The following is a 26,610-nucleotide window of genomic DNA, read 5'->3' as shown; positions in this document are numbered from 1 at the left end:
ATAAAAATCATCTAGCCACATAAAATGTTCCATATTAATGGAACTTGTTGAGACTCCTGGTAATAAGGCAGAAATATTGTAGTTCATGGTTGAAAAACATACCCTTAAGAAGAATTCGCAGTGACAACTGACAGCCCATTATCACAGGAATATGCTTTCAAAATCCCTCATTTTCTTGAGAGTGAATGCAAATGTCCTGTAGCTGACTCTAAGGTAAATTAGGATGGTCCAGGCAGCTCATTGTAGCACCATTCAGCAGCTCTTCTTTCACCCATAAAGAGGAGCCACCCATGCTAATTAAATTACTCATACCTCTAAAGTAGGGCAATTATGAGATTTAATTAGTTGGCAAATGGCTGATTAGATAGTTAACTAATCCTTGATTAAAAACTGCTACAGCGCTATGTGGCACTGATTGTCATTTACATTTGGGGGAGGGGAAGCACGAGAGGAACTCAGATCCTTTTAGATAAACATGCGGTGGACTGAAGGGAAAATTGTAGGGTGTTCTCCTCTCCACATTTGTCACTGTGTCTCCCTCAGATGTTAAGTGTATAAATGGTGTGGGGTTTCCTCTAATCTTTCATTTTATTGCTGACAGCGGAGACAAATGAAGGAAGAAAGCTTGGCCACCATACAAAGGCGAGGCCCATGGGACGAAGCAGAGGATCATCGGACATTTCCCCCTTGACCGGGGCCGTATTGCTTGCTGAGAATTCTGCATATTCCTGAGATTTTAACGGATAAATGTCTCTTTTGAATCCAAGGGAGGCATGATTTATCTCACCTCCAAATGTACATGTCCATGGAATCGATGGGTATTTTCACAAACTCCTTCAAAGTACACGTGAGCTGGAAGGGCATGCAGATTTTCTTTTTTGTTGCCACTGCACATGGATGTATAGACCGTGGTATAAAGTGGCATATGTTTGCTTGAGGGAGTGGCCTGGGGGTATTAATGTAAATATGAAATACATCAAAGAGAAGCAAAGGAAGGTCCTTGGCGAAACGACCCAAGGGAGAGAAGCAGCATTGCAGCACAATGGTTACGCTGCACTGACAGGGCCTCCGGTTGCCACGGCAACAATACAGAGGTTATTGACATAATTTCAGAGAGTTCCCAGGAATTCTCCCTTTGCTAATATTATGTCAATTTCCTTCCACACTCCAATGGTAAAAGAACTGGAACCAAAAAGCACCTGCTTCTAAATTCATACTCGTGTAACAGTATTTTAAACATATGAGAAAATTTAATTGAATTCTTTAACAATTTCTCCCAATACATTTGTGGAATCAGCTCTGTACAGGCCTATGTGTCTATGGCAACGTCACACACAATTACTGTTAATTGCTCCCTCATAACCCCTGTGAGTGCCCTACCTGACAGATATATGCTTATATATGCGCATGTCCTGTGTCTATATGAGCAAAAAAGTGTGTCTCGGTCTGTCTGACACTGTCAGCAGTATGGAGCCTTGTTAATTGCCGTGTTAATTAGCTTTATCAAAGACAGCCTTCGACTCTGCTGACTGCTGGCTAAAAGGAAAATGGAAGGAAGATGATTCCAGCTGCTGCTGTCTGGATGCAGGGGGGTGGAGCAGACAGGATTCATCTTGTGTTACTGATCTATTGTCAATGATTTATCACTTTGTTTTCCTTTATCTAAAAGCATATGAGCACTGGGTTATTGTGTTTATACATTAGAGCGTTAACTGGATGTTTATCAAGTTCAGATGAAGGTACGTGAGGAGCATGTTTGTGGAGCTACTGTCACAATACTTATCTGGACTTGTGGATAGTTTCATAGTTGAAAGTAAAATAAGTAAATATTACAAATGCATGTAAATGAAAGCCATGACTGTAAAACTGTATTTTTTCATTCAGTAAAGTATTGTAGTAATTGTGAAATACTTACTGAAGGGAAATTTACTAACTTATGACATTAAATAGTGTAATAATTTGTAGTGGCTATTAAATACAGCAATTGCTATGAAGAAATGAAACAAACAATAAAAATAAAGAGATTAAGCTGCCTAGCGACATTTAGCTTATCGTCACTAAAGATCCTGCACCTCTTTTGTTAATGTCACAGCATCTAAATTGTGTTTGGCTTTATGTCCACCCTGGTCACGTTTCCATGAAGGTCTTACTGTGTCAGACCCTATAACATTTACTTATCTTTTTCAACAATTTGAACTTAGGCATGCATGATATTGCAATATACTGCTGTAGAATGCTGTTATGTATTGTGAACGACAGTCTAGGAAAAGATGCTTCAAAACTGTGACCTAATCCGGGTGGAAGCATCCACTTGAATCTCGTATGTATTGAACATAGCTGAATTGTGAATTGTGGTTTTCTCTTTTCTGTCGCACGTATGTCTCAGTGAAACCATGAAGAATATGAATGTGAAAGTGACCTATGTCTCATTGACAAAAGGGAATCACTTTAAACAGATTCAAGAAGCCAGCGATGCATCCTTTGATCTAGTGAATGAATTAGCAAACAGTAGATCATGGGTGTACACTTGCTATTTCCTGTGCATTTCACAAAGCTTTCTCTTCCTCTTTCGCTCCACGTAATACCATTTTCAAATGACAATAACAACCTCCAGGTGAGCAACCTGTGCAGAGAAAATTTCAAGCTTTGCCAATAGTTTGAAACAGCTTTGATGCACTCCTGCTAGCATCTGAATGATCCATTTTAAGGGCAGTGCTTCCCTCCCTGCATGCAAATGTTTTCCCAAAACAATTCCACCATTGATGCATCCTGTTCTTAGCCCATCCCAAGACAATTGTGATTTGTTTGTAGAGATGCAAACACAAAGATCTTTGTTACCCCTTTAGCAAAATCATGAGGTGTAGTCAGACCGTTCTACACAGCACTGTGTTAGCACGAGAGAATGGTCTGACTATACAGGACTTTATACATCCTCTGGAGAAGTGACAAAGGCAAAGAGAAATGTAAGTTCAGTATTCTTTCTCTTTTTGCTCTATTTTTGTCTTCACCAACCCCTGTGAAAGGCTTTGTGGTTGATAATTGTTCCACTATGTTTGCCAGTTAATTGCTAACTTTGTCTGTCTGCTGTTTGGTGCTCGTCAGGTATCACTGAGTCACTTTATCACATGATTTTCTCCTGGAAACATTCTAATGTAGTGGCTAGAAAAAGAGTTGATAAGATGTCGGTCATAAAATCAAATGAACTTGATGTTTCACTCTAAAATGGTGCTTAGAGCTGCAAAGTACAGCAGAATTGGATATAATTCTCTGTAGGTTTGTCACTACAAGCAATCCTTTTTACATTACACATACTCTTGATCCACTGTTTATATGAAATATTAATAAGCGTACCTTTGAGATGAGGCTTCAAGTATTTCATCTTTTTGTTTTTCTACACTGAGAGGTGGTGTACAAATACAGTATGGGAGCTGTGTGAGTGCAAGAGACACTTTGGTGTGCGAGTTTGTCTAATCTGATATTTCAAAGACTGATCTGATGTGATGGATGTGTCTGGAGAGACGGACCTCAAAGTCGTTAATTGAAAATTGAGGCAGTGTTGAGATGATGTTATTGATTTTCACACTCACAGCGAGCAGTGCATGGAAGGCTGTAGCACTGCGAGATATAGGTGAAGAGGTGAAAACAAGAGTGGAGTCCAAGCAGGATGGTCAGAATGGGATGTGGGGGGAAGGAAGAACAGAAAGGGCAACAGGAGGTGTGACAGAGATCATCGGGGTGGGCAGTAAATTGGGGTTGAGAAATGGACATTATGAGGTCTTTAAATGCTTGGGAAAGAGGCACCACCCTTCGTGTATTACAAGAACAACCCTAAACCTTTGGCTATCGTAAAGCTGGTGAAGTCTCCCAGCTAAGGGAGCAGCCCTTCAAACCTGTGCCTTTTCTTCAAAGCATCGATCAGACTGGAGCAACTCAGTCCCCAGGCTGTTTGTAAGTCAACATAAACCTACCAACCCTCCAACCAGTGCTCAACTAATCAATAGAGGTGGGAATCATGTTTACTCCTGTATTTCATGGCCTTTGAAATGTCTCAGATGGAGGGACTCTTACAGCTTTCATCAGCTTCCCCTGTCTGACTTTGGTCCTTTCTGAAGCACAAACATATAGACACATGGACAAACAGTACTGCACGTCAGTCTGTCTCCGGTGGTGGTTTCAAGACCAAAACAAACATACACGATCAATGTGATGCTTTTCCTTCTGACTGCGCATGCCACATGCATTAGTTCTGTCTTTACCATCACTCCCACACACCTGCTCTGTGGAGCAGCCATTCATTGCTTCCTAAGAGCGAGAACGATGTGGTTTTATGCAGCATGAGGGGATGCAAATATTTTGTGCAAATACTAACTGGAAGCATCATTTATGTGTATGCCTAAATGGTAACTTTATATTCATTTTCACAAAACACATAAAAATAATAATAATATAATAAATCTAGTAAAAGATGTTATTTTATCCGTTTAGTACAGGGCAGTCAAACATGCGGTCCGGGGGCCTAAACCGGCCCACCAGAGGGTCCAATCGGGTCCACAGGACGACTTGGTGAAGTCTAAAAATTAACATTAACTGCAGATTGTACATTTGCAAAACTAAAAATTAAATATTTGTTGCATTTTGTAACTTTTTGCTTTGTTTCGTGTAATTTATCTTTTTTGGTATTTTGTTTCTCGCTTTTGTCGTTTTGTGTCTTGTTTTTGTTGTTTTTCTCTTTTTTAGTCTGATTTCTGTCATTTTGATCATATACTAAAACACTGTATTGTTCAGTTCTAGATAACTAAATGTTTTGTGTCCTTGTAGACACTCTGATCTGTAAGTTGTAATGTGTAAATGATAAACTGGGGAATAATATTGCTGAAATTGAATTTATTTTCCTTAAAAACTCTCAGGGTTCGTAATGTTGTATAAAAAGATAATTGCTGAAATGTGAACATTTACAGAATGTACTTTTTTGAACAAAAACAAAGGAAAAATTTGTGGTTAATTATAGGTTATTATGCTCTGACTTTACTGGTCCAGCCTATCTGAGATGAGATGAATGTGGCAAATAGGACTTATTTTATATATATATAGATTATTTACTTAAAGCAACAGATTTTTCATTTTAACTAAAAAACAGAACCGTTACACAAAAGAAATAAGCACATAGTCATTCAAAATAGAACATAAGAGGTCAGCACATGTATGTTATATATTCTAAATTAAGCTTTATCTCAAATGTAGTACTTTCCCATTGAGATATGTGAAATACACCAATGTCATTTGGGTTTTGAAACATTCTTTATGCATTCATAATAAGTATCTCAAATGGAGTATGCACTGTAGTTACTCATGAGTTGATTTTACACTCAGCTTTGTGTGTTGTACACAAAACCAACAAATTAATAGTTTGCGAGACTGGAAAAGACTGAAAAAGATGCATATAAAAACACACCTATAGTACCTTTAAAGATTATGAAAGGCTTGGAAGTCAACATGTTTTGTATCTGCAAATGTTGCAACACCAACCTTCAAAAAGGGGAGTGCAGGAATGAAGAGGGAGATTGTGATTGCACAAGTCTGAAACAAGTGGGAACCTTTGAAGCAATTCTGTTTTGACACAAAGAGGCAGATTGGCACAAGTGGCCCCTGCTGTCCCACTCGTCCATATTTTGATGCGCTAAATGGCACGTTAGGGCATCGACCCTCATCAAATAATGCCAAGAATGACATTGATGTGACATTCATCAGCCCCTCAAATGGACTAGATGTTATTAAGAACAGGGAACCTGGAGTATGCATGGTTGCATGTCAACAGGAAGATTAGTGAAATATTCACTTTCATTAGACATGTAGAGTTTTATGGGAATGCTGATTTTCTGTAGTAGGAAAAAAACATACATAGTCACTGATGGTGGTACTTAGATTGATTTTCTTCTCAAAATGTCTAATTGCTCCAAACTCATCCATATACAGGGTTTAACAAATTTATTAGACCACCACCCAGTGTGAGGTGTTCGCCCCTGCTGCCCTGAATTGACACTATTGCTGATTACCAAAATATTTTCATGTTTCTGTAATGGTTAATCTACCAGTATGTGCAAGTTCTTTAATCAAAATGATATCTTTAATGCTCAAACATAATTATTTTATCCATTAATGTTCAAATTTACTGTTGTGCAGAAAAGCTGAAAAAATAGTAAAACACATTGTTTTTTATTGAGATGTCAAACTGCAGTTATTTGCTTGCAAATTTGTTTTAGTTGTTGTATGTTATTCTTGCTTAATCTGTAACTTCTCATAGAATTCCAATGTGCTGGCTCGAATTTGGGTCTAAAACCATGAATTCAGTTTGAAATTCCTCACTCCTGTTCAACATGGTGAAGCGTAAGGAAATCACTGGACAGAGTCTGAATTAAAGCAGTTCATGATGCTGGATGGTCTTTGAGACAAATAGAGCAAGACGTAAAGTGTTCTCACCGTGTGGACTCAATTGCAAAGACCGGCAGTTACAAAATGTGTCAAGGAAGAGGCCAAAAATGAAAGCTAACTGAAACAGATGTCAGGCACCTCAAGATCTGAAGTACTAGAGACAGAAGGAAGACCACTGCTGATCTTCAGGCAGAGAATAATGGTTCTAGATGAGAATCTGAGAAAGTCTCCAGAATCACCATAAGCTGACGACTGACGAAACAAGGCTTGAAGGGAAGAATAGCTGCTAAGAATCCATTATTGAAGCCTGTAAACATCCAAAAACACTAAACTGCAGATGACTGGAAGAAGGTACTTTGGACGGATGAGTCCAAATTTGAACTCACCATCGTTGTGTTTATGTCTGCACAAAAGCTGGAGAATATTTTGATGCCAGATGCATTGCACCCACAGTGAAACACGGTGGAGATTCCATGATGGTATGGGGTTTCATTTGTGGAAACGACATGGACAAATTAGTAAACATCGATAGTATCGTGACCAAGAAGGTCTACTACAACATCTTGGTGCATCATGGAATCCCTTCTGGATTGAACCTGATTGGTCATGGGTTCATAGACCAAACAGACAACAACCCCAAGCATACTTCAAAGCTGTGCAGAGACGACTTGACCAGAAAAAGGAATCTGGAGTACTGATGGACTGGCCAAGTCAAAGTCCAGACTTGAGTCCTATTGAGCAGATCTGGGATTTATGGTATTCAACAATAAATGTCATCCAAAGCAAGTCACTGGGAACAGCTAGAAACTATTTAGAACTCAATAACAGAGGAGACTGTCAAAAAGTCCATAAAAACAATGTCAGCAAGAATGCCAACTGTTCAGGGCCAAAGGAGGTCATACAAAATATTAAGACTTTTGGTTAATATATATGAATAAGGACCATTTAGTTGTTCCAGTTTATTTGCCAAATAAATAATAAATGTTTTAATTTGAAACAAGTTTTTGACAGCCTTCTAAACGATTCCAGTTTTCTCGTTTTTAATGACAGGTGGTCTAATAAATTTGTTAAGCATCGTCTATAAGTGGGGCATTTCCAACTCATTACCTTTGAGAAAAGCCGTTTGCACACATTAACACATGCAATGTGTGTATTAATAAACTGGAACCAGCAGCGACTGTTGATGTTGAAACGTGCACCATCCTCCAAACAGAGTCAGACTAGAATGCAAAGTAGACTTGGCAGACATGTCAGCTCAAACTCCAAAGCAGGATTTTCTATTCAGTCTGTGAGCAACATTTTGTAAAAGGATATTTAAAGAGAGACATAATAGCACAGATGTTATTTTGATACACAAATTAGTGGTATAAATATTCACAGTTGCTGGGCTACTCTAGTGCCTGGCATGCATAAAAATAAGCAAACACTTTTAAATTTATGTTTGTTTGCAGGAAAGAGCTCCAGATGGTTCACAATTTAGTGACTTGTGACTATACATATGTGTGTGCAATAACAAATCACAAGGGGTTTAAAGAGACAAGCAAGAAGAGCTGCACTGTGTTTGGTTGTTTGTACCTAAAACCATGTTTACTTGGTTTTACTACAATCTAAAAATGATTATTTGCATGCCGTGCCAATGTTGTGGTCTTATGCTGATAGTGAGATTGCTACATAAGATTTAACACGTGAAGTAGTGTCTTTGGAAACGTGTTAACTGAACTGAGCGGCAAGATGATGATGCCACTACCATGCCAAAATGATAGTGTTGCCTAACATGGTAATATAAACATTTTTTTCCCCCATCAGTCTCTTTCTTTTCAGCTTTTATATACTTAAGATTTCAAAGCACATTCACCTGGCAGTGTATGAGTCAGAACCCTTGGGTGGAATCGGTTTGCCGTGACACACAATGACACATAAACTTCAAACGCAGGCTCCCACACTCTGAGGTGAGGCCTTCAAGTGACTCCTGCTTGGGGGAAACATTCCTCCAAATTACTTCAGCGAATTATATATGTTGGAAGACAAATAGGCAACTGACTTTTGCTTGTCTTGACCTGATTGTTAACAGAAACCACCGCAGGACAGAAAATGCCTGGAAGCCTCTCATCCTGGGAAATGTCACTTTGCACAGGTATCATGCTAAACATTGCTCATTCCTTGCAAGCTTTGGTGCTTCATGCAAATACAGAGAAACATACACACAAAAAACGAGCTATCAGTGAGATATATCCAAGTACATTCACTCAATACATTTACTTTTTACTACATTTATATTGCAACATTGCTAGTTAATTATTAGCATTGCAATCCTGTAACTCAATAGATTTTTATAAAGTATCAGCAGCAGAAGTAGTGACAGTTTTATTCCATGCATTCTTCCACCATTGCAAAACGACATTATCTGCAAGGCCACACAAATCATTCTAGAATCAAGAAGAGAAAGAAAAGTGGGAAACTGAGGTCTGGTATGCTAACCCATTCAGGTCAGAAACACAAAAGTGCACACACACATGCACAACAGTCTGTATGGAGACCATCATCAGTCATCTGTGAGTCAATACTCAGGTAAATCAATCAATCAATCAGACAGGAATTCTAATCTTCCTTAGTCAGTAATACGAGGAGGACCAAGAACCAAGCCCTGATTATACCAAGCAGGAGGTTACAATTGTGGCAACTGATGTCCTGTTAGAGGACAAAAATTCTTACATGTGCAGTATTAACAGCTGGATGGCTAAAATTGGTGCGATTTGCTTTATAGGTTAAAATTCAGGCTAAAGCACACACTACTCACTCTCTCGCACACACACACACACACACACACACACACACACACACACACTCACACAGAAAGACTGGCATTGACACAATTGTGCTTTATTGCTGTACAGGTACAGTACTTATATAAAACATTGGGAACATAATAATTATGAAATATCACAATCTTTTTTTTCTTTCCACAAACACATATGTATGCAGATTAAAATATACTGTATGTCATGTACAAAAGAAATATTACAAATAAAAACAAACAAAAAACACCAACACTATGAAAGGCAGTGAGATAACCCTTATCAGGTGCTGAAATACTGTGTTGCTCGGGACAACTATATATGGACTGGGGACAAAAGGATGACCACTCTGCACTGGCTGAAGCACCAGAGAGCTGATCTCAGAGCAGATGATTTATAGATTCCTGACTAACAAAGATGACTGGCAGTAACCTGGCTGCCAGAGTTTGGGATGCTTACGACAGACTGAGCTAATTCTCCAAGGCTTTGAATGGGATGGAGGTGACGCGTTTGCGGGCCAATCCAGCTGAAGGTGGATTAAAGTGTTTCGATGAGACATAGGGGAGGGTGGTGATTCACAGTGCAGCGGGAAGCAGTTCTTCACATTAGACAGCCTTTATCTCTTCAGAACGAGCATGTTATAGGGGCGAGGCCCAACATGTGGTCATGCAAGGTAGAAAGCACTGATATGCTTTAGATTACGACGAAAACAATGTCCTCATTTCATGACTTCTGTAAAACATGGGTAGACACAAAACTGCACATGACTAACCAGAGCTCGGATCATAATGAAGGGCAAATACCGAGGCAAGAAAACTCTCTTTCACTGGCGTTGGCAAGGTTGAGCAGCTTGATGTCGATTCCTGCATTTGATCACGGATGAGTTCAAATCCTCGTGTGAAAATGTTTGACGTAGTTCTCTGTTGCAAGTACTCATGCAGCCCCAATCACAGCACGCGAGGTGTGAATCATGGAGCAAATCAATATCTTTTTGTTATCAACTTGCTTTAAAAATGAACTGCATACATAACTTTTGAAGACAATAATCACATTAAGCAGTTAGGTACACTCTTTAGTTACAGGCGTATGTTCCAATAATAAGATACAAAGGGATTCCGAGATGTGCACAGGTACTGAAATTAAAAAAAAAAATTGCATTTATACATTCAGCCAGTCAGTCGAAAACGCAGCTCAGCTAGTTTGCCATCTCTTTCCTGAATATCAGCGGCATCCTTTAATTCCTCTTGAATATTTGTGCACCTCCACACACTGACAGCAGTCGAGATCGATCCTTTGATGGTGCTGCTAATTTGTAAGGCTGAATCAATCAGACACATTGTGGGTGATCAGTGGGAATGAGAAATCAATTAGACCTATTGATACTTTGCGGCTCTAACAATTCGGACTGATCTGCGAAGATCAGACAGCTTGTCGGGACACACCCAGCCCATTACAGAAGTCAACACAACACCACATAAACATTGTGCAATAAAACATCCATATACGCTTAAAAACACCTGCCTTGCATCGGAGGAACAGAACAACAGGGTCGAGAGGGGAATAAACAAATAATATTAAATAGAGTATAAAGAATTTCATAGCCATAGACAGTCATTTTGAAAAAAAAGGATATTCACATTTTAAAATAAACCTCTTCTCTTTACCTCCATCATTGCATCTAACCCAAGACATTCTTCGATCCCAGTTTCACCATCACAGACAGTATTATCTCACCTCTATCATGTCCTTTGTCTTTCCATTCAACCTCTGCGCTCCTCTGCCATATTAAAAGTTAGAACGTACGACACTGGTCACTATTTACAATGTGGTTACCATGGAAACACCCGTAAAGCCAGGTTTGATCCATCGGGAAGGGTGAGAAGGGTCGGGCTCGGTGGGGTCAAGTGAGGAAACAGGTCTGTTCGTTTGTGGTCAAATGACGAGAAAGGAGACGACAGGAAGAAACAGGAGGTGACTGAGAGGAATCTGTACAATAAAGTTCGTCTGTATGTCTCCCGAACAACACCAAACACACGAGCCGGTTCAGGTATCGATGAGAGTCAAGTTGCTACTTTATACGCGTAGACTGTATTTTCCCCAGTTTTCAACATGTACTTTTGATCCATAAAGGAACAGTCCACAGAATCACCACTGAACCGCAGTAACAGCTATGATTTGGTCATTTATGTCAGTCTGTATATATGAGTCTACAGGGACTACTGTACACATCAGTTTTCAACTGTAGGTTTAGATATATCTTTCACACAATGTATCACTTTGGCACAGAGTTTCATGTTCACAACATGAACCACATACCTGTCAACTAAAGCTTTGTATTTTTCAGCTTTACACCTCAAACCAAAGCAGGTTCTTTTGTTAGATCCCCTTCTCACAGTAAAGGTAAGTGCAGTAGTTTCAGATTTGGCCAGAGGGTTTCGTTCCTCAAAGGCTGGTGGTAACAAAGAGGAAGAGAAGTGCACCTTGGGATAATACTGAGGTCACCCTGACCCCTGGTCGCTCGTTACCAGGGCTGCAGTAGCACTTAAGAGCCCCAACATGAGAGGCTAAGTGAGAGCTGTGTACCTGAAAAAGGTCCCATGTCTAAGCCCGTACACTGATGCTAAGAACCGGAGGTTTCCAAAGGCGTTGGCTGACGTGTAAACTTTAGAGGTCAGAGTCTCGGGTGGGTGCACACATAAGAACTCATGGGAGCATCACAGGACAGCATGTCAAGTATAATCAGCACCATGTTTTGGGGCGGAGCTCCTTTGTGTGCAGCAGCACATCATGATAGGCTTGGATACAGACAGAATAAAAGAACCATTCAGTATCGTGACCACCATGAAAACACTGCTACCTTGCTCTTAAATTCAGCCTCCCATGGATGGACATCGTGCATAATATCTCAGAAGATAATTTAAAAATAACCCTCACCTCCACATGAATATCTACTGTGTCTGCTTTCCACTCATTTTCATGGATAACACTTGTCAGTGTCACATAATGCCAAGTTTCTATTATAGAGGTTGGGGCATCCTCCAAAATCAAGTACAAAGGGGGGAAGCAGGACTTTCAGCCCAGGGACTAGGCTCAGGCTTTAGGGCCGGGAGCTTCAGCGTAGTCCATGGGCATTGAGGTTATTGGCCCAGATTGGAAAAAACAAAAAAACAAAATTAAGAGCATGTGCGAGTGTGGCTGAAGAACGAGGGAGGAACTTCATAGCCAATAGATGTGACTGTATCACACAACCTCTGTCATGGAGAGGCCTTCCTGTTGGTCCAGAGCAGCGTGGGGGGCAGGGGTGGGGATTGAGGTGGACGGTGCTTCCAGTCACTCCGCCCCTCACACTGCATTCGTCGCCATCGCAGGAGCTCCGCCAGGGCAGCGCTCTCATCCCCGTTGGACAGACGTAACCGCTGGAACACCTGGGGCAGAAGAAAGGAGCAGGTTGGGCTTAGCTGAGGAAGAAAAGGAGCATCTCCACATTCAGATCACACACTGAATTATCACATTCAGCGAGACTGATGGAAGGAAGCGGACATGACCAAGCTATGATCGGAGGAGTGAGAATGACAAACAGCACTACTATAAAAAGAAACCACCTTCAGTCTTACCATTCACTACGTAAGCATCAACAATGTAATCTAATCACGTATCCATTAGAGATTACCACCTACAAGCAAAATAAGACAAGGCTTGGTCTGATTCTGAAGTTTCTTCAACTGGGTCACTCTTCTTCCTGAATCATTGCAAACACAGAAATGAATCTGGGCCTGGCACAAAGCCATCTCATATTAGTTGATGGAGCTGGAAACATGGAGAGGGGAATCCCTTTGAATGACAGCTTTAACAGCCGTCCATTTTGATGGTCTGTCTCCGGAGCTTACATACATCACTTCCAAGAGCGTGTGAATCACAGCAGGGACTCTTCTGAAGCTCAAAGTGGCTCTTCTATTTTCTCACAGACACTCAGATCAGAAACCTGAAAGTGTGCAAACGCGCACACACACACCAGTCTCTATAGAGCACATCATCAGTCATATGCGAGTCAATATCCAGGTAAATCAATCAGACAGGAATTCCAATCTCTCTCAGTCAGTAATACCAGCAACAGGACCAAGCCCTGATGATCCAGACCAGATTAGGAACTGGGGGGTGGTGGTGGTGGTTGATGTGCTGCTAAAGGGCAAAAAACAGTCCCTTTCTGGCTCAGAGGTGAGATCCAAAGGCTAAGTCAGACAATACTCAAATGTACAGTGTTCCGTCAACAAATTATACAAAAGCACCAAAAATACAACAAATGTCTTCTACAGGTTCCCTGTCTGCTTTCACCAGGCAGTATTAACAAGAAGTAAGCTGTGCATTTGTTGGCAACTAATTTCATCTGCAGCATAAAACACCTCATGTTGCATTGAGGCTTTAAAGCACTAGAACACAGTAAGCAGGATTGACTGAAAATAAATTACAGCGCCAATCATAACGAAGGAACATGACACCCAGTCTAACAGTGTGGCTCACTGATGTGCTTTAAATAGGTTTTGGACACTCACAGATATCTATAAAACAGAGGAATAACAAATCTGTTTCGCTTTTTTATGCGTTTCCCTTCACTTCTGCTCCCTTGTCCACTCTGCTGGAGCTGGGTCAGTGAGCTAAATCAAGTGAACAGTACTTACAACTGCAACATTTTTCCGGTATATCACCGAGCATACAGTACATTTAGTGATGCATTCCACACAGCAACAGGCACATACACACCAATAAATGCTCACTGCACCCATTAAATACTTTCACGTACTTGCATGCACATTTCTGAGGAACCACATACCTGACCTGTAAATATCCATATGTGCACATACAGATTGATTGCCTGCACAAGTACAATACTCAGCAGTCTAATCCATAATTTACACCTCCCTGCCAGGCTGTTCTCTGCTGTGGCGCCAGGCAGGAACACCAGCTACTTGAACAGTAGGAACACCGTGTCCTTCTGCAATGCATGACTGTACATGGACACACACACACACTCTCACACACACACTCAATGCAATGAGCATCAGATAGTTTGACTATTAATAATTCCGAAGGGATTCATACTTTGTGGCCTCGATTCCCGAAAATGTAAAACACTTTAATACTCCTCCTGAAAATGTCAGCCTGACATTAAGTTAAGATGGTAAATGTCGCATTCTGAAATTACAGCAAGACAAATTAGCTGGGCGTCTGACACAATGTGATATTGGAATAAAATAAATCACTATGCAGCAGTTGCTATTGTACGTCTGATTTCAAATTCTTCGATCTATTATCTGAATTGGACACCCATGCATTTTTCTCAACGTAAAGCAGCCTACTGACCTGCAATGATTTATTCTCTTGTAAGATTTGCCACAACTGATACGAGTGGTATAAAAAAAACAAACTGCTGCACCCATCTCCATACATTAGCCTAAATAAAACACACCCTGATTAAGGAAATTGACTTGAAGCACACATGCTCCCCTGAAATATTGACCACACCCGTTGCATTTGTGGGGGATGGTACCAATATCCATACCAACCATGTTAACGTACTGGTAATGTTATGGTAATAGTATGATAATGTAGGATGACTAGCGGTCACTCCGGACAATCGCAGACATTATGTCCTGAGGCCACCGATTGTGAAAGCAATCTCTGAGCATCTCCACAGAAAAACACACACATTTGGACATTCAAACTAGCATGCGTGCAATTGTGTAAACCCACATATGCATGTATACACACTGGCAAAGGGCTAAAATATTTTATGATTGATCCCATCTAAAGCTGTGTGTACATCGCACAGCAGCACTAACACAGGACACAGAAAATCAAAGATGTTCTATACGTTTTTTTTAATGTAGAGGTGATGAAAAAGCTTGTAATTCTTCAATCATTTCGCTCAGACTGGCGGAGGAGAGCGGGAAGTGCAGTTGGCACAGAAAGAGAGGAACTGCAGACAGGAAGAGATGCCGGCAGTCACTGATGACCTACAGTATGAGTGAGCTCCTTCCTGGAAATTTCTCTGGATACGCTAGACATTAGAGCTCTTTATCAAACATGGGACCACTCCTCCTCCTCCTCCTCTGAATGCCATCACTTCTGCCTCAACATTGCCAAAAGTGATAAACTAACACATTAATCTTTGAACCATTCAGTGACTTAACAGTACATCAATTCTTTAGATAATTAGTCTAGACTGCTGTTGTCTATACTCACTACAGGGGCCAAAACAAACCATTCATTCCCTAAATGAGTTGACCCCTTCCTTCATCCTTTCATTTTCATTTATCGTGTTAGTTCTGTGAATCCTACATAAACACAGCGTGGAATGCAGCTAACTGAAAGGTACACTGGCTCACAGAATTGTTTTCATGTCATGGTCATGAATAAACTCATGGTAATGAATCTGTTTGATACGTAAGAAGCCAAGATAAAAGAGGCTGTCATTTAACAGTGGACATGTACATAAGATGCATTGTCTGCGACGCTCACAGTGATATCACACACACTAGGATGAAGCTGTGGAACAACTACGAAAGTACTACCATTTTTACACACATCAGTGACAACAACGATGATAGAAAAGGAGGCCGAGAGAGGGTTAAAACAGGAACCAAGTGATGAAGTCAGCAACATAAAATTCCAGCAGATGGATGAGCAACGATAAAAACTGCAGCTCCAGTTTGAGTATCTCTTAGCAGTAGGGCTGCGATAACTTACTTTGACTGTTAATCTGTAGATTTTTCTCTTGATTAATCGATTTCAAAATGTCATAGAGGAGTAAAGAAACCAGAAAGTATTCACATTTAGGAGGCTGGAATCTGAGAATTTAGACTTTTTCTGTTTAAAACTACTCAAACTGATTAATAAAATGATAAAAATAGCTGGCAATTAATGTATTTGTTGACAACTAATTGATTATTTGATCAGTCGTTACAGCTCTACTTTGCAGTAAATTCCACATGTATCAATGTTGGTATGCAGTTTTATTTTGATATTTTGAACCAAGCACACCGCCAAAGAGAAGACCTGTAATTACCAAATGATTCGTCCACATACGCTGGTATACTGATCGATAAACCCAAGAGCTGCAGTTTCCAGAAATGAAGGATAAAAAAGGGGGTGAATGCAGCAAAGACACTGATTCCAGGATCAGATTTTTTGCTTCGACAAGAAAAATAAAGAAAGATGGCAAGTAAATCTGAGATAATGTCCTACAAAAGCAGTGGTTTTCAACAATTCTGCTCCGACGACCCATGTTTCCAGATCATTTCAATCTTTGCATCAAAACAGAACACTTCATCCTTTGTTTTTTTAAATCCATGAATACTTGGAACTACTGACCACAGTCTTTAATCTCCATAAAAGACCTAAAAAAATCTTTAAAGCCATTCTCTCCATGAGGCAAGGCTTTCATACTCCAAAAAAAGAGACTTTTGTGTGGTTTTAAATTTTGACTTTTGAAGTCTTTATTGTGAAATGACGATCATTACTGTCATGATTGCACGCTGGGTCGATGAAAAACACTGCTATTAAGGGTGGGGAGCGGAGTGGCATGACATACACTCACCACATCCCTACATGTGGACGGGGCTTCCAGTGAGCCCCCTGCCCCCCCTCGCTGTTTTAGAGGGCAGCCCCCGCACCGAACGGAGAAAAGTTGAGATGACCCCTCTGGAAAATAAAGTAAGGTGTGAGAGCAACAGCCAGGCTCATTAGAATCAAAGACAGGAAAGAGAGAGAGAAGGAAAAGGAGTCATTTAGATACAAGAGAACAGCTCAACAGTTTGAATGTTTCACTGTGAACCTTCACCTTTTGATAAAGTAAACTGTTACATTAAAAGCTGGAACGTGCTTCAGACTTTTTGAAAACACTGAATGAAAGTAGCCTTGAACACAGTGTGCTGGCACATCGGTATTTTATTCCACTTACACAAACAAGCCTCAAAAAGATCCATAGGTAAAGTCAACGCGGCTGTGAATGCAGAGGTACAACATTTCATTAGCCTGAGGACTGTGAAGTGGGTACACAACGTGCCTTCACATCTCTAGTGGAGCTGCCTTATGAATAGTGTGTCTTGAGATCCTCGGAAGTGGGACACTATGTCCTTTGCTCATTCTTGTGCTTCGTGCACCACTGACAGTGACACTCAGTCACTCACTGATACAGTCTATGATGAATCTCAATTAGCTTCCACATGATTAAACTTTGTTTTGAGTGAAACAATTTGATTCTGGAACATGTGACGCAGTGGCACAGAAAGCACTGAGGCGAGCATTTGCAGCGCACACACTATTAACCACGAAACCTGCATTATTATACAATGTCTTCCAGATGAAAGCAATGTACAACTGTGCATTTAAGCTACAATGGCAACATGTGTAGGTCAATTATTGTTTTGAAGCTTATGTTCGAAAAGCATACAAATTCCTGTTGTTGCAGTTCATGGATTCACTGCTGGGCCTGCAGATTTGATTTTATTGATACTAAAACATGATGCTGGCTGCACTTAGTACAGTTCTTATGCTGCCACGAGCTCAATATAGTTTTGAGGCGTTTAAAAAAAAAAAGCAAAGTTTTTTTAAGCTACATTTGCTTATTTGCAACATCTTTTGTTGGACTGTAACACACGGACTGTACCACAGCTGATCTCAGAGCTGCTGTGATGTGCTGAAATAAGAAAATAACGACTTATATCTGCAGCTCAGGAGCTTGGTAATGATCACTGGTCAGTATAGTATTCATGAGCTGAGATCAAATTTCATATCTGTCCTATTATCAGACCACAGAAACATGTGAACCCTCTTGAAAACAACAGATGGTCACTGGCCTTCAAACTGCCTCGCTTTTCTCCCTTTTATCTCTCGCGCTAACAAATTCAACGTGCAAATGAAATACATCATTATAAACACGTTCAAGTGAATTGCCAATGTACACAGACATTTACAGATGTTCACGAGTAGATCTCATGCTTCAGAGATGCGAGCTGATCTTGCAAAACGCATCCATCATGCAGAGATAGTCGAGATAAAAGCTGCACATTGGTCACAGAGCCTGGACACATTAGACACATACAGTGGCTAAAACGGCAGCCAGAAAATTATGGAGCCAAATGCCGTGTACCCTGGCAATTAGGGAGTCGTGAATGTATTATTTGTAATTACATCTCCTCATTTCTGTTCCAGAGAATACTTGCTAGACCGTGGCACTTTAACGCCAATGAAATGCAATTATTTAAAGAGGAAATTTGAAGAATGCAACGTACATACTGTAAGCTGAGTGGATGAAGAGCATCCTCAGAATGTTGAGGCTCTTCACTAGAAGCTACATTTTTTGAAGATCTTTTAGGTTTAATGATTGACAATTTACATAAAGGAGAGTGGTTTTTTTTAACAGATAAAAGACTAATTCTAGTGTTTGAAGGGTTTTGCCTGAGGTGAAGGTACAGCACATGATAATCATCATAACAGCATGTCTCTCTTGGTTGTGACCATCCCTCCCCGTGGACATCTTGTGTGCTGGGTCGATCATGTGAGTGTGATCTTGCTCATAACCCCCCCCCCCCCCCCCCCCCCGCACCAATCTATTGTAATATCTTTCAATTATTAAAGCTTTCCAACGTACATGTTTATCAGTTAGTTCTATGTCTCAGTTTTCAAAAAGCTCCCCTTCACTCAAGACGGTTTCCACTTGGTCATTGGAGTTTTATCAGTTCCATATGAGGAGCATGTGTGTGTGTCTGTGTGTCTGTGTCTGTGTGCATGAATTTAATCATGTGTGTGAGCTTGGGTGCAAGTGTACAGGACAATAAATTCAATCCTGTAACTGTACACCTGTCTGCAGAGCCAGAAAAAGCTCACATGTCATGAGTGATACATGCTGCTCAAAGGAGGCCACTTTCCTGTCCATTCAGAATGTCAACAAACACAATGGAAACCTCATATACTTGCGCTGTAATTGTGTGTGTGTAAACATACTCGTCCCAGGTTTTAAACAAAATGACAGACCGGACACAGAGGGATTGTGTGTTACATAAGGTGTTAGGATGTAAAATTGCAGCAAATTAAAATGGCACCTGTTGATACAAAGCATCCAGAAATTACACCTTGTATTCAGCTGAAATGAATATTGGGTAGCATTACACAGACATATACAATGCATTCTCATGTGCGCATTTTATAACATGCATAATTTCTATGTTTGTGTGTATTCAGATGCCGTTTTTTGTGTGTTTACCTGAGTATGATGGCTGTCCATGTGTCTGTGCAGAGAGGTGCTGCTGGAGGAGTTTGACTTGCCGTGACTCTCATCCTCCAGCGACCCTGAACACACAACATCACAAGTCTATTTACTACACATCACCAGCATCTGACTGGAAGTACGCCCACACAGAGACATGTACAGGCTGAAGGACGCCTCACTTTTCAAACTCAAGCAATCGGAAGGAGTTTTGAACTTTCTGAGATGTGAATCTCTTTGTATATTTAATGAACTACTGCAATCCTTCTTTGTCTGCAAGTGATGATAAATTAAAATCCTCTTTTATGGTTTCTGTGAGTATTCTTTCTTTGTTTCTTAGGTCACTTGAATAGGTCATGTAATTTCCCTCTCATGCTTCGCAACTCTCCTTGCCTGTCATCTCCACCTGCACAGCGCTTTTATTTCAGGCATCTCTAAGTTTAGTTTAAAGTGACTGTTGTGACAGAGTACAACGCGAGTTTGCAGTTTAGCTTGGCCTGGCAAATTACTTCCCAGTCGGTAGGACTGTATTCTTTATGTAGAATCAAATATCCTTTTAGCTTTCACATAACTTTAGGAGGTAGGGAAAACAATATTTTGCATGACAGTTTGTACACTATTCCTAATATTTTACACGACTGACCCAACAGTAGTAAATCAAGTTATCAACTGGCTCCTGAACAGCACGTGAACAACAGAGAGCTGCAGTTTAAACCTCTCTAGTACCTAAAAAACTTGGCTGTGGCCTCAGTTCATGAAACCTGTATCATGTGTCATACTGAAATGAGAAGTGGCACCTCTAGGGCCAGGTGCAGTTAGGGTTACCTGAACTTTGCTTATTGTGCCACTACACATTGGCCAAAACACAAGGTTACTTTACCTCTTTGCACAAACATGCAGTGTACAGACCGGGCTAATCCGTTTTAACCCTCTGGTGGGTTTTAAAGGTATGTTATCTTTTAAACAATTGGCACAGTTATACCATTTATCCGAGACAAAAACTGCGGTAAAAGAGAACCATCAGACATCTCTGACGTGTAGCTCCTTTGGGTACATAAACCAAAGAAATCTAAGCTTAAAATTGTATTATTTGAACAAAATAAATTCTGTTAACTATTCAACGTGTTTCATTTAAACATTTTCCAAAGAGAAATTGTTTGCACATAAAAAATTCTGTAAAAAAACTAAAACTTTTGCACTTCTTGGCACAACTGGGGAGTCATTACTATGTCAGCTGTGAGCAACAGTCATAGGACAGAAATTCAGGGAGTTTTCAGATGAACTGCAGGATGTGCCTGAACACAGCAGATATGAGAGAAGTACGAGTAAAAAAATAAAATTAAAAATGTAAGTATGTTGATTGCATGTTTTTTTAATATATTTCTGTATAATAAATTATCACAAAAATTCAACATTTACAACTTTTTGATACTGCACAAAGGACAGGCCTCTCTTCTAGTCATGATTATTCTGTTTCCACAGAGGTGCAGGGATTTATATTGTTGTGAAAGGAGCAAAAAAATAGAGAAACTGCCTTGCGTTTAGTGGGTTAAAATCGAGTTAAGCTGGATTTTATATTCTCTGCACAACGATATACATGTGCATCCTTGAATATTTATATTTGTGACGTTGACATTTTTACATTAAAGGAGAGTCTCTATTCAGTATTATCCACTTCAACTTTGACCTTGATTCACCTGAATAATACAGCAAGACATCGCTGCTGGACAGGAAGTTGAATTCTGACTATAAATGCACAACACTGGGCTGTTACCATTGGAGATCTGGTTGCCGTTCTCTATAGGAGCGGGGTTCGGGGAGTGGGGAGAGTGGTTGTTGGCGTTCTTGTCTTGTAGCTGCAGAGATGGTGAGGTGGGGGCAGAGCCGCAGTCTTCCCTCCCTGGCAGATTGATATTAGAATTGAATCCTAGAAGGAACATAGCCAGAGGAAAACACATTACACGTCAGCATTTGTCATATACAGCAGGCATCACGTACAATAACTATTTATATTCCATGAAGCACAGCATCTTCACAGCACTTCTGAGTCACAACAAACTGGAAAACATATTTAATTTTTTAAGCAGTTTTATAATTTACCAAATCATGTTCTAAGTTCGAGTATCTCTTCCTCTATTAAAGTATTTATTTAGCTTTGTGTGGTAAGAAGGTGACTTCACGTGGCTCGACTTTGCCCCTGCTCTTGCTCCTTGGGGCTCACATGCTCTCCCACACTGCACTGGGGAAGAGGCCGTGAGGTACAAATGTGCGAGCCACTGTGAATGGGAATTTATCAGCTGCTGTTCCACACTGAGAATGTGTGTCTCCTCGTCCTCCCATGGTCACAAGATACCTAAATATAAACGCGGCAAACTCTACTATAGGTCGCATGGGATAGGTGTTTAGTCATGAGGGACAAAAGGTAAGAGAGTCCAAGTGAGGGTTTCATGTTGATGAGTGACAGTGGATATTTGGATTTGTACAATGAAGACACTAATAAAAGAAATTGGACTTATACAATGTTTTATGTGGCTCTTGAGGTATGAAGTGTCTTATGACACCGATTTCCTGAAGCCTGCCAAAACCACCTGCCTTCTTTCCCGGGCATTCCTGCGGTTTTCTCATTCCCTGAAAATGAGGAAGGGTAAGAGGAGGGGGGCAAGTCAGCTGCTCTTCACAGAGATGTCTGGGATAGCAACTGTAACCCCTGGCCACTCCCACAGCGTCAGGTATCACATTCAGTCATTTAACAGCCAAGAGGGAACGGAAGTAGGCCGTCCTGTTAAGCCCATCGGCATCCCTCTGCGCTTGGATCTAAGAGAGCCGCCGTGCTTTGCCCACTCAAAATACCCCAGTCCCCGGTTCCCCTGTCACACACACTATTTCCATGACGCCAGCGCTTTTCTTGCGCAGGTCCAGGTGCTGACCAAGAGTCAAGTGCAAGGTGTCACGTGAAACAAATGCGTAAGCACTTGCTTTCAAACCGTCTCTTATAAGGAGTTCAGTTTCCTGCCCCTTGAACTCTGTACAGTTATAGAAGTATGACACAACAGTTTCTTACACAAACCAACCAGCTCCACAATAAGACTCCAGAAAGATGACTGACTATTGACATCAGCAGCGTTATACTTTCACTTGATTGTAATTTTTGTCCCCTAGATAATTGTCCAGGATGTCCTGTTCACTGCTGCTGAGCAGTCACACTCCCTTCAGTAGAACATGAGTGAGCTGCTAAATATTTGATACCCATCCTCATCGTTCTACTGCTCATGCATTATTAACCCAGCCACAACTAATACACTTCGAGGAAACGGAGACTCGGATAAAAACACAGCGGGATAACACAGTTGCTATCTTGTCTGACGAGTCGGTGTTTTCTCAAGATGGGGTATCAATGAAAAATTGACTTTCATAGGAGCGCTGCAAAGTTCTTTGTAGGGTTGAAACCTTTGACCCGAGGATACACCCATTTCATTGAAAATGTGTGACAAATATGTTTGACCCGCTTTCGCAAAGGTTAACCTTTGCATCAGTGTCATCGTCTGTATGTGCTCTGCATATAACACGTTGAGTTGCAGAACACAGCAAGACAGCAGGAACAGACTTACAGTGCAGTGTGATGCTAAGTAGGATACACAAGGTAGCTCATTAGCTAACATATTAGAAGCAGCTGCAGCAGCCAAAGGGCACTGCACTGGAAACTGTAACAAATTGGCTGCCTCAAGTAGGCCAAAGAGGGTGGCAGTAGAGTTGAATATTGGTGCATCTCACCTCTCTCACCGCTCACATACAGAACATGTGTGTCATACACCTCCACAAGAAACAAGGGTTATTACTTACCTGCAGCCCTATACTATGATTGTTGTACAGAAGGTCATCACCCAGTATCCAATAAATCATCTCGCAAACACCAGGCTGAGACTTTGATCATAAACTCATCATGGTGGATAGAACATATAATGGACACATGCACTCTTGCAGAAATGTGCGCAGACATGCAAACTGTAAGGACACAAATAAAGCATGAATGTGGATACAAATAATATAATGACTAATGGGAAAAAGCTAAGAGGAGGGACAAGCTGTTTTTCTATGTTATATATGCTATGATGTTCTCTTTGTTAGGGTTTTACATGCGTGTAACTGGGAATATGTGTGTATATAAGTATGTATTACTGACAAACCTCCATCTCTCATCTTGCGGCCAGAAGTCGACTTCCTCAGCAGGCTGCGGCCAGAACTGAACAGAGTGTTCAGCTCATCCAGGGGGCTGGTCAGCGGTCTTCCATTGGCTGGGTTAAACAGCAGGGGAGAGGAGGAGCATGAGTGGGCCCGCCGAGGCTCGGGACGGGTCATCTTCACGGGGGAGTAGGGGGGCGGCTTCCCTAGTGGTTCCCCGCCTGCCCTTTGTGAGGATGTTTTGGGGGAATCCGAGCTCCCAGTGACAGATGCTGCTCGGGTCAGAGCCAGGAAGCTGGCCTCAGGTGGGAAGGGAAAGTGCGACGGAGGTCTGTAGGGAGGAGGTGGGGCGCTGGGGGGAGGGGGTGGAGGTGGAGGGGTGAGCGGAGGTGTAGACTTCTTCTCTGGCATCAGGACAGTGAGGCTGGGGGAAGAGTCGGCCCTCTGGCGGGAATACTGCGGGGATAGGGGGCTGTCTGGGCCAGTAGCATAATTCAGGTTTGTCTCAAACACCGGCAGCTTCTTTACCTCCAGAGGGGTGAGGGGTGACTCATCTGAAGCGGGGGAACAGGTGACAGGTGAGGGGGGAAACACCAGGAGAGGTGGGCGGTGGGGGAGCAAGTTGGGGAAGGGAGCAGGGATGTCACAGCTGCCGTCTTTACCAAACTGAGCTTTGGGGGCTCCGCTGTTGGACGATGTGCTCTGTGAGAGAGCGATGTCCATGGCAGCAGTCAGCCCGAGTGCCAAACGTTTGGGCTCTCCACTTTGTGGAGGAGGAGGAGATGTTCCCAAACCCACCAGGCCCAAGCCCAGGGCCTCCAGTTTGGCTGCTTTGCTGACCGCAGTGACAGATGTTCCACCGTCTTCATGAGGGAAATACTTCATCTCCTCGTAGACAGCTTCCGATTCAGCCAGCTCTGGGCTATCAGGCGGCTCCTGGAGGCTCCGAGCCCGCGGCTGAGATCCCAGCATTTCTATGTACACATCCTCTTCATCTTGGCCCTTGTACAGGCTTAGCGCTACGCCGTGCGGGGTATCTATCGAGGCGGCTCTCTGCATCAAACCTCCAAAGCCTCCAAATCCCCCACCACGGGAAAGCAAGGCCAGCTTTACATCAGCGGGGCGCAGTTGGTGGAGATGGGGTGCTACGGCGTTAATCTCCTCATATGAGCCTGTGAGCTTAGTGTTGGGACTGCGCTTAGGTTTCGGGGGAGGAACCTTCCTCATAGTTGTGTAGTCATCACTGTGGGGACGGGGTTTCGCCAAGGCTAAGGAAATCACAGAATAAGCAATTAAACACAAGTCAAAGCAGTGTGCAACAGCACTGAGGAATCAAAAAAGGCACCATCTGTTGAAAGACCAGTAGAAGTGATGTACCTGCAGGGTCTGTGGGGGACAGTTGGGATTTAGGGGGGCTTCCAGCTGGAGAACCATAGCCCTCTGGAGTGGAGCTCTCTTTGGCAGCCATTGTCAACCCTGCACTAACTGCCTCATAAGATGCACTCAGGCGGGTGTTGGGATCCCTCTTTGGTTTGGGAGGAGGTTGCTTCCGTGGAGAAGAGAGACCTCCCCCACCTGCTCCTTCCTCGTTGGTATGGGTCACCTGCTGCAAGGCTGCTTTAATTGGTGGACTGGCAGAGGAATGGACGATATCCATGGCGAGGGGGATGGGTACTGAGCTGGAACGAAAGTGGCGAATAACTCGACTTCCCCCGTTGACAGGGCCTTCGTGGACTTTCCCACTTTTCTCCACCACCCTAGAAATGCATATAAGGAATAACATTTATATGACGGTCATCATTTGTGCTTGATACATTCTTCATATAATAAAATGGCATTAATACTTTCGCCACAGGAATAACTTATTTTTTCCATGTAAGCATTTCCTGATCCAGGCTGCATTAGTTATAGGATTGTGATCATCGCTATACTCAAACTCAATATATGCTTTCTTCAACTGTCATGGCACAAAGATGAACTAAAGAGGGCAATTGGATAAAAACGACAAGCGAGATTATGCTTTAAACATAATCTCCTTGTGGTAATTTGATAACACCCAGTTTGGTATTTCCTTGGCTAATCTGGGTGAGCCATCTGTTAGTTCCCCGATTGCAGATGGAGGGGGAGGAGGGGGAGTCACAGAGCATTTGTGGATCAGGGAACGCATTTAAAAAAAATCTGCACAAATTAGGAGAGTTTGGCTAAATGTGAGCACGTAAGTGCCTTTTAATCCTTTCTACAATACGGCAAGCGAGACTCGTCTCCCAATCTGCCCACTGACAACCATTTTCTTGTTAGAGGCCCCCCTGCGCTCAGTCTGCCATCCCAGCAGCAGATGTTACATGCACACGGACACGTAAGGGAAGCCGAAATCCTGTTTTGCATGTTGCTGTTGCAGTCAAAACTGTGTGGTTACTTTTCACATTTTTGTTTTTCAGCTGCAGGGAATGTCATTAGAACACATTTTCCCACTGTATCAACTGTAATTTGACTTTTTCAGGCACTTTAAAGTTCCTTTAGGGTGAGCCTTTCAAGCAAAACACCTGTGACTATCTTGAATTAAGTCAGTTATTGACTGCAGAACTATTTTGTGTGTTTGTCTAGAAGTTTTGTGATGTTAGCATACGAGTCACCAATCACTGTCAACCTGGAATGAAAGTCGATATTCCATAATGACAGCAATAATCAACAAAAATGAAGCTCGTCTGCAGAGAAAGAAAGATTATATTGCAATGATAAATGCATTTATTATGTAGCATACCATAAGAAGCACTACAACATAGCACACATACACATTTAGGGGTTTATTGGTGCTGAAATGCACGAGTCACATATTACCATAAAGAAAGCCATCATTTTTCAACCCATAGGGAGGCGCTTTTCAAAATGGAGATCATTAATTTAGCACCACATATAAAGTGCTTCTTATTACCATTTTTACAC

At 41.7% G+C, this 26,610-nt stretch overlaps 1 protein-coding gene and 1 long non-coding RNA gene across 6 annotated transcripts in view; one reads left to right on the top strand and one right to left on the bottom strand.

Moving 5' to 3' along the window:
* Positions 1-2,695: 2,695 nt before the first annotated feature.
* LOC127537012 (uncharacterized) lies at positions 2,696-8,796 on the top strand. Its single transcript, XR_007946281.1, has 3 exons — positions 2,696-2,963; positions 8,236-8,378; positions 8,501-8,796. It is a non-coding gene; the product is annotated as an uncharacterized LOC127537012 (long non-coding RNA).
* Positions 8,797-9,293: 497 nt separating this feature from the next.
* Positions 9,294-26,610, bottom strand: part of myo16 (myosin XVI) — a 113,168-nt gene continuing 95,851 nt past the window's right edge. For 4 of the 5 annotated variants that reach the window (XM_051958575.1, XM_051958576.1, XM_051958574.1 and 1 more), the window contains 5 exons: positions 25,045-25,424; positions 23,673-24,935; positions 21,263-21,415; positions 19,486-19,571; positions 9,294-12,649 (listed from right to left, as the gene is read on the bottom strand). In XM_051958575.1, the coding sequence (XP_051814535.1) occupies positions 12,479-12,649; positions 19,486-19,571; positions 21,263-21,415; positions 23,673-24,935; positions 25,045-25,424 (2,053 nt within the window). In that variant the 3' untranslated portion in view covers positions 9,294-12,478. Of the gene's footprint in view, positions 12,650-16,818; positions 16,923-19,485; positions 19,572-21,262; positions 21,416-23,672; positions 24,936-25,044; positions 25,425-26,610 lie in introns of all 5 variants that reach the window. The other variant, XR_007946280.1, reaches the window with a different exon arrangement.

The sequence above is a fragment of the Acanthochromis polyacanthus genome, chromosome 14 (genome assembly GCF_021347895.1).
Source record: "Acanthochromis polyacanthus isolate Apoly-LR-REF ecotype Palm Island chromosome 14, KAUST_Apoly_ChrSc, whole genome shotgun sequence".
Taxonomy (NCBI): Eukaryota; Metazoa; Chordata; class Actinopteri; family Pomacentridae; genus Acanthochromis; species Acanthochromis polyacanthus.
The sequence above is the reverse complement of the archived record's forward strand: the minus strand, read 5'-3'. Positions and strand labels throughout refer to the sequence as shown.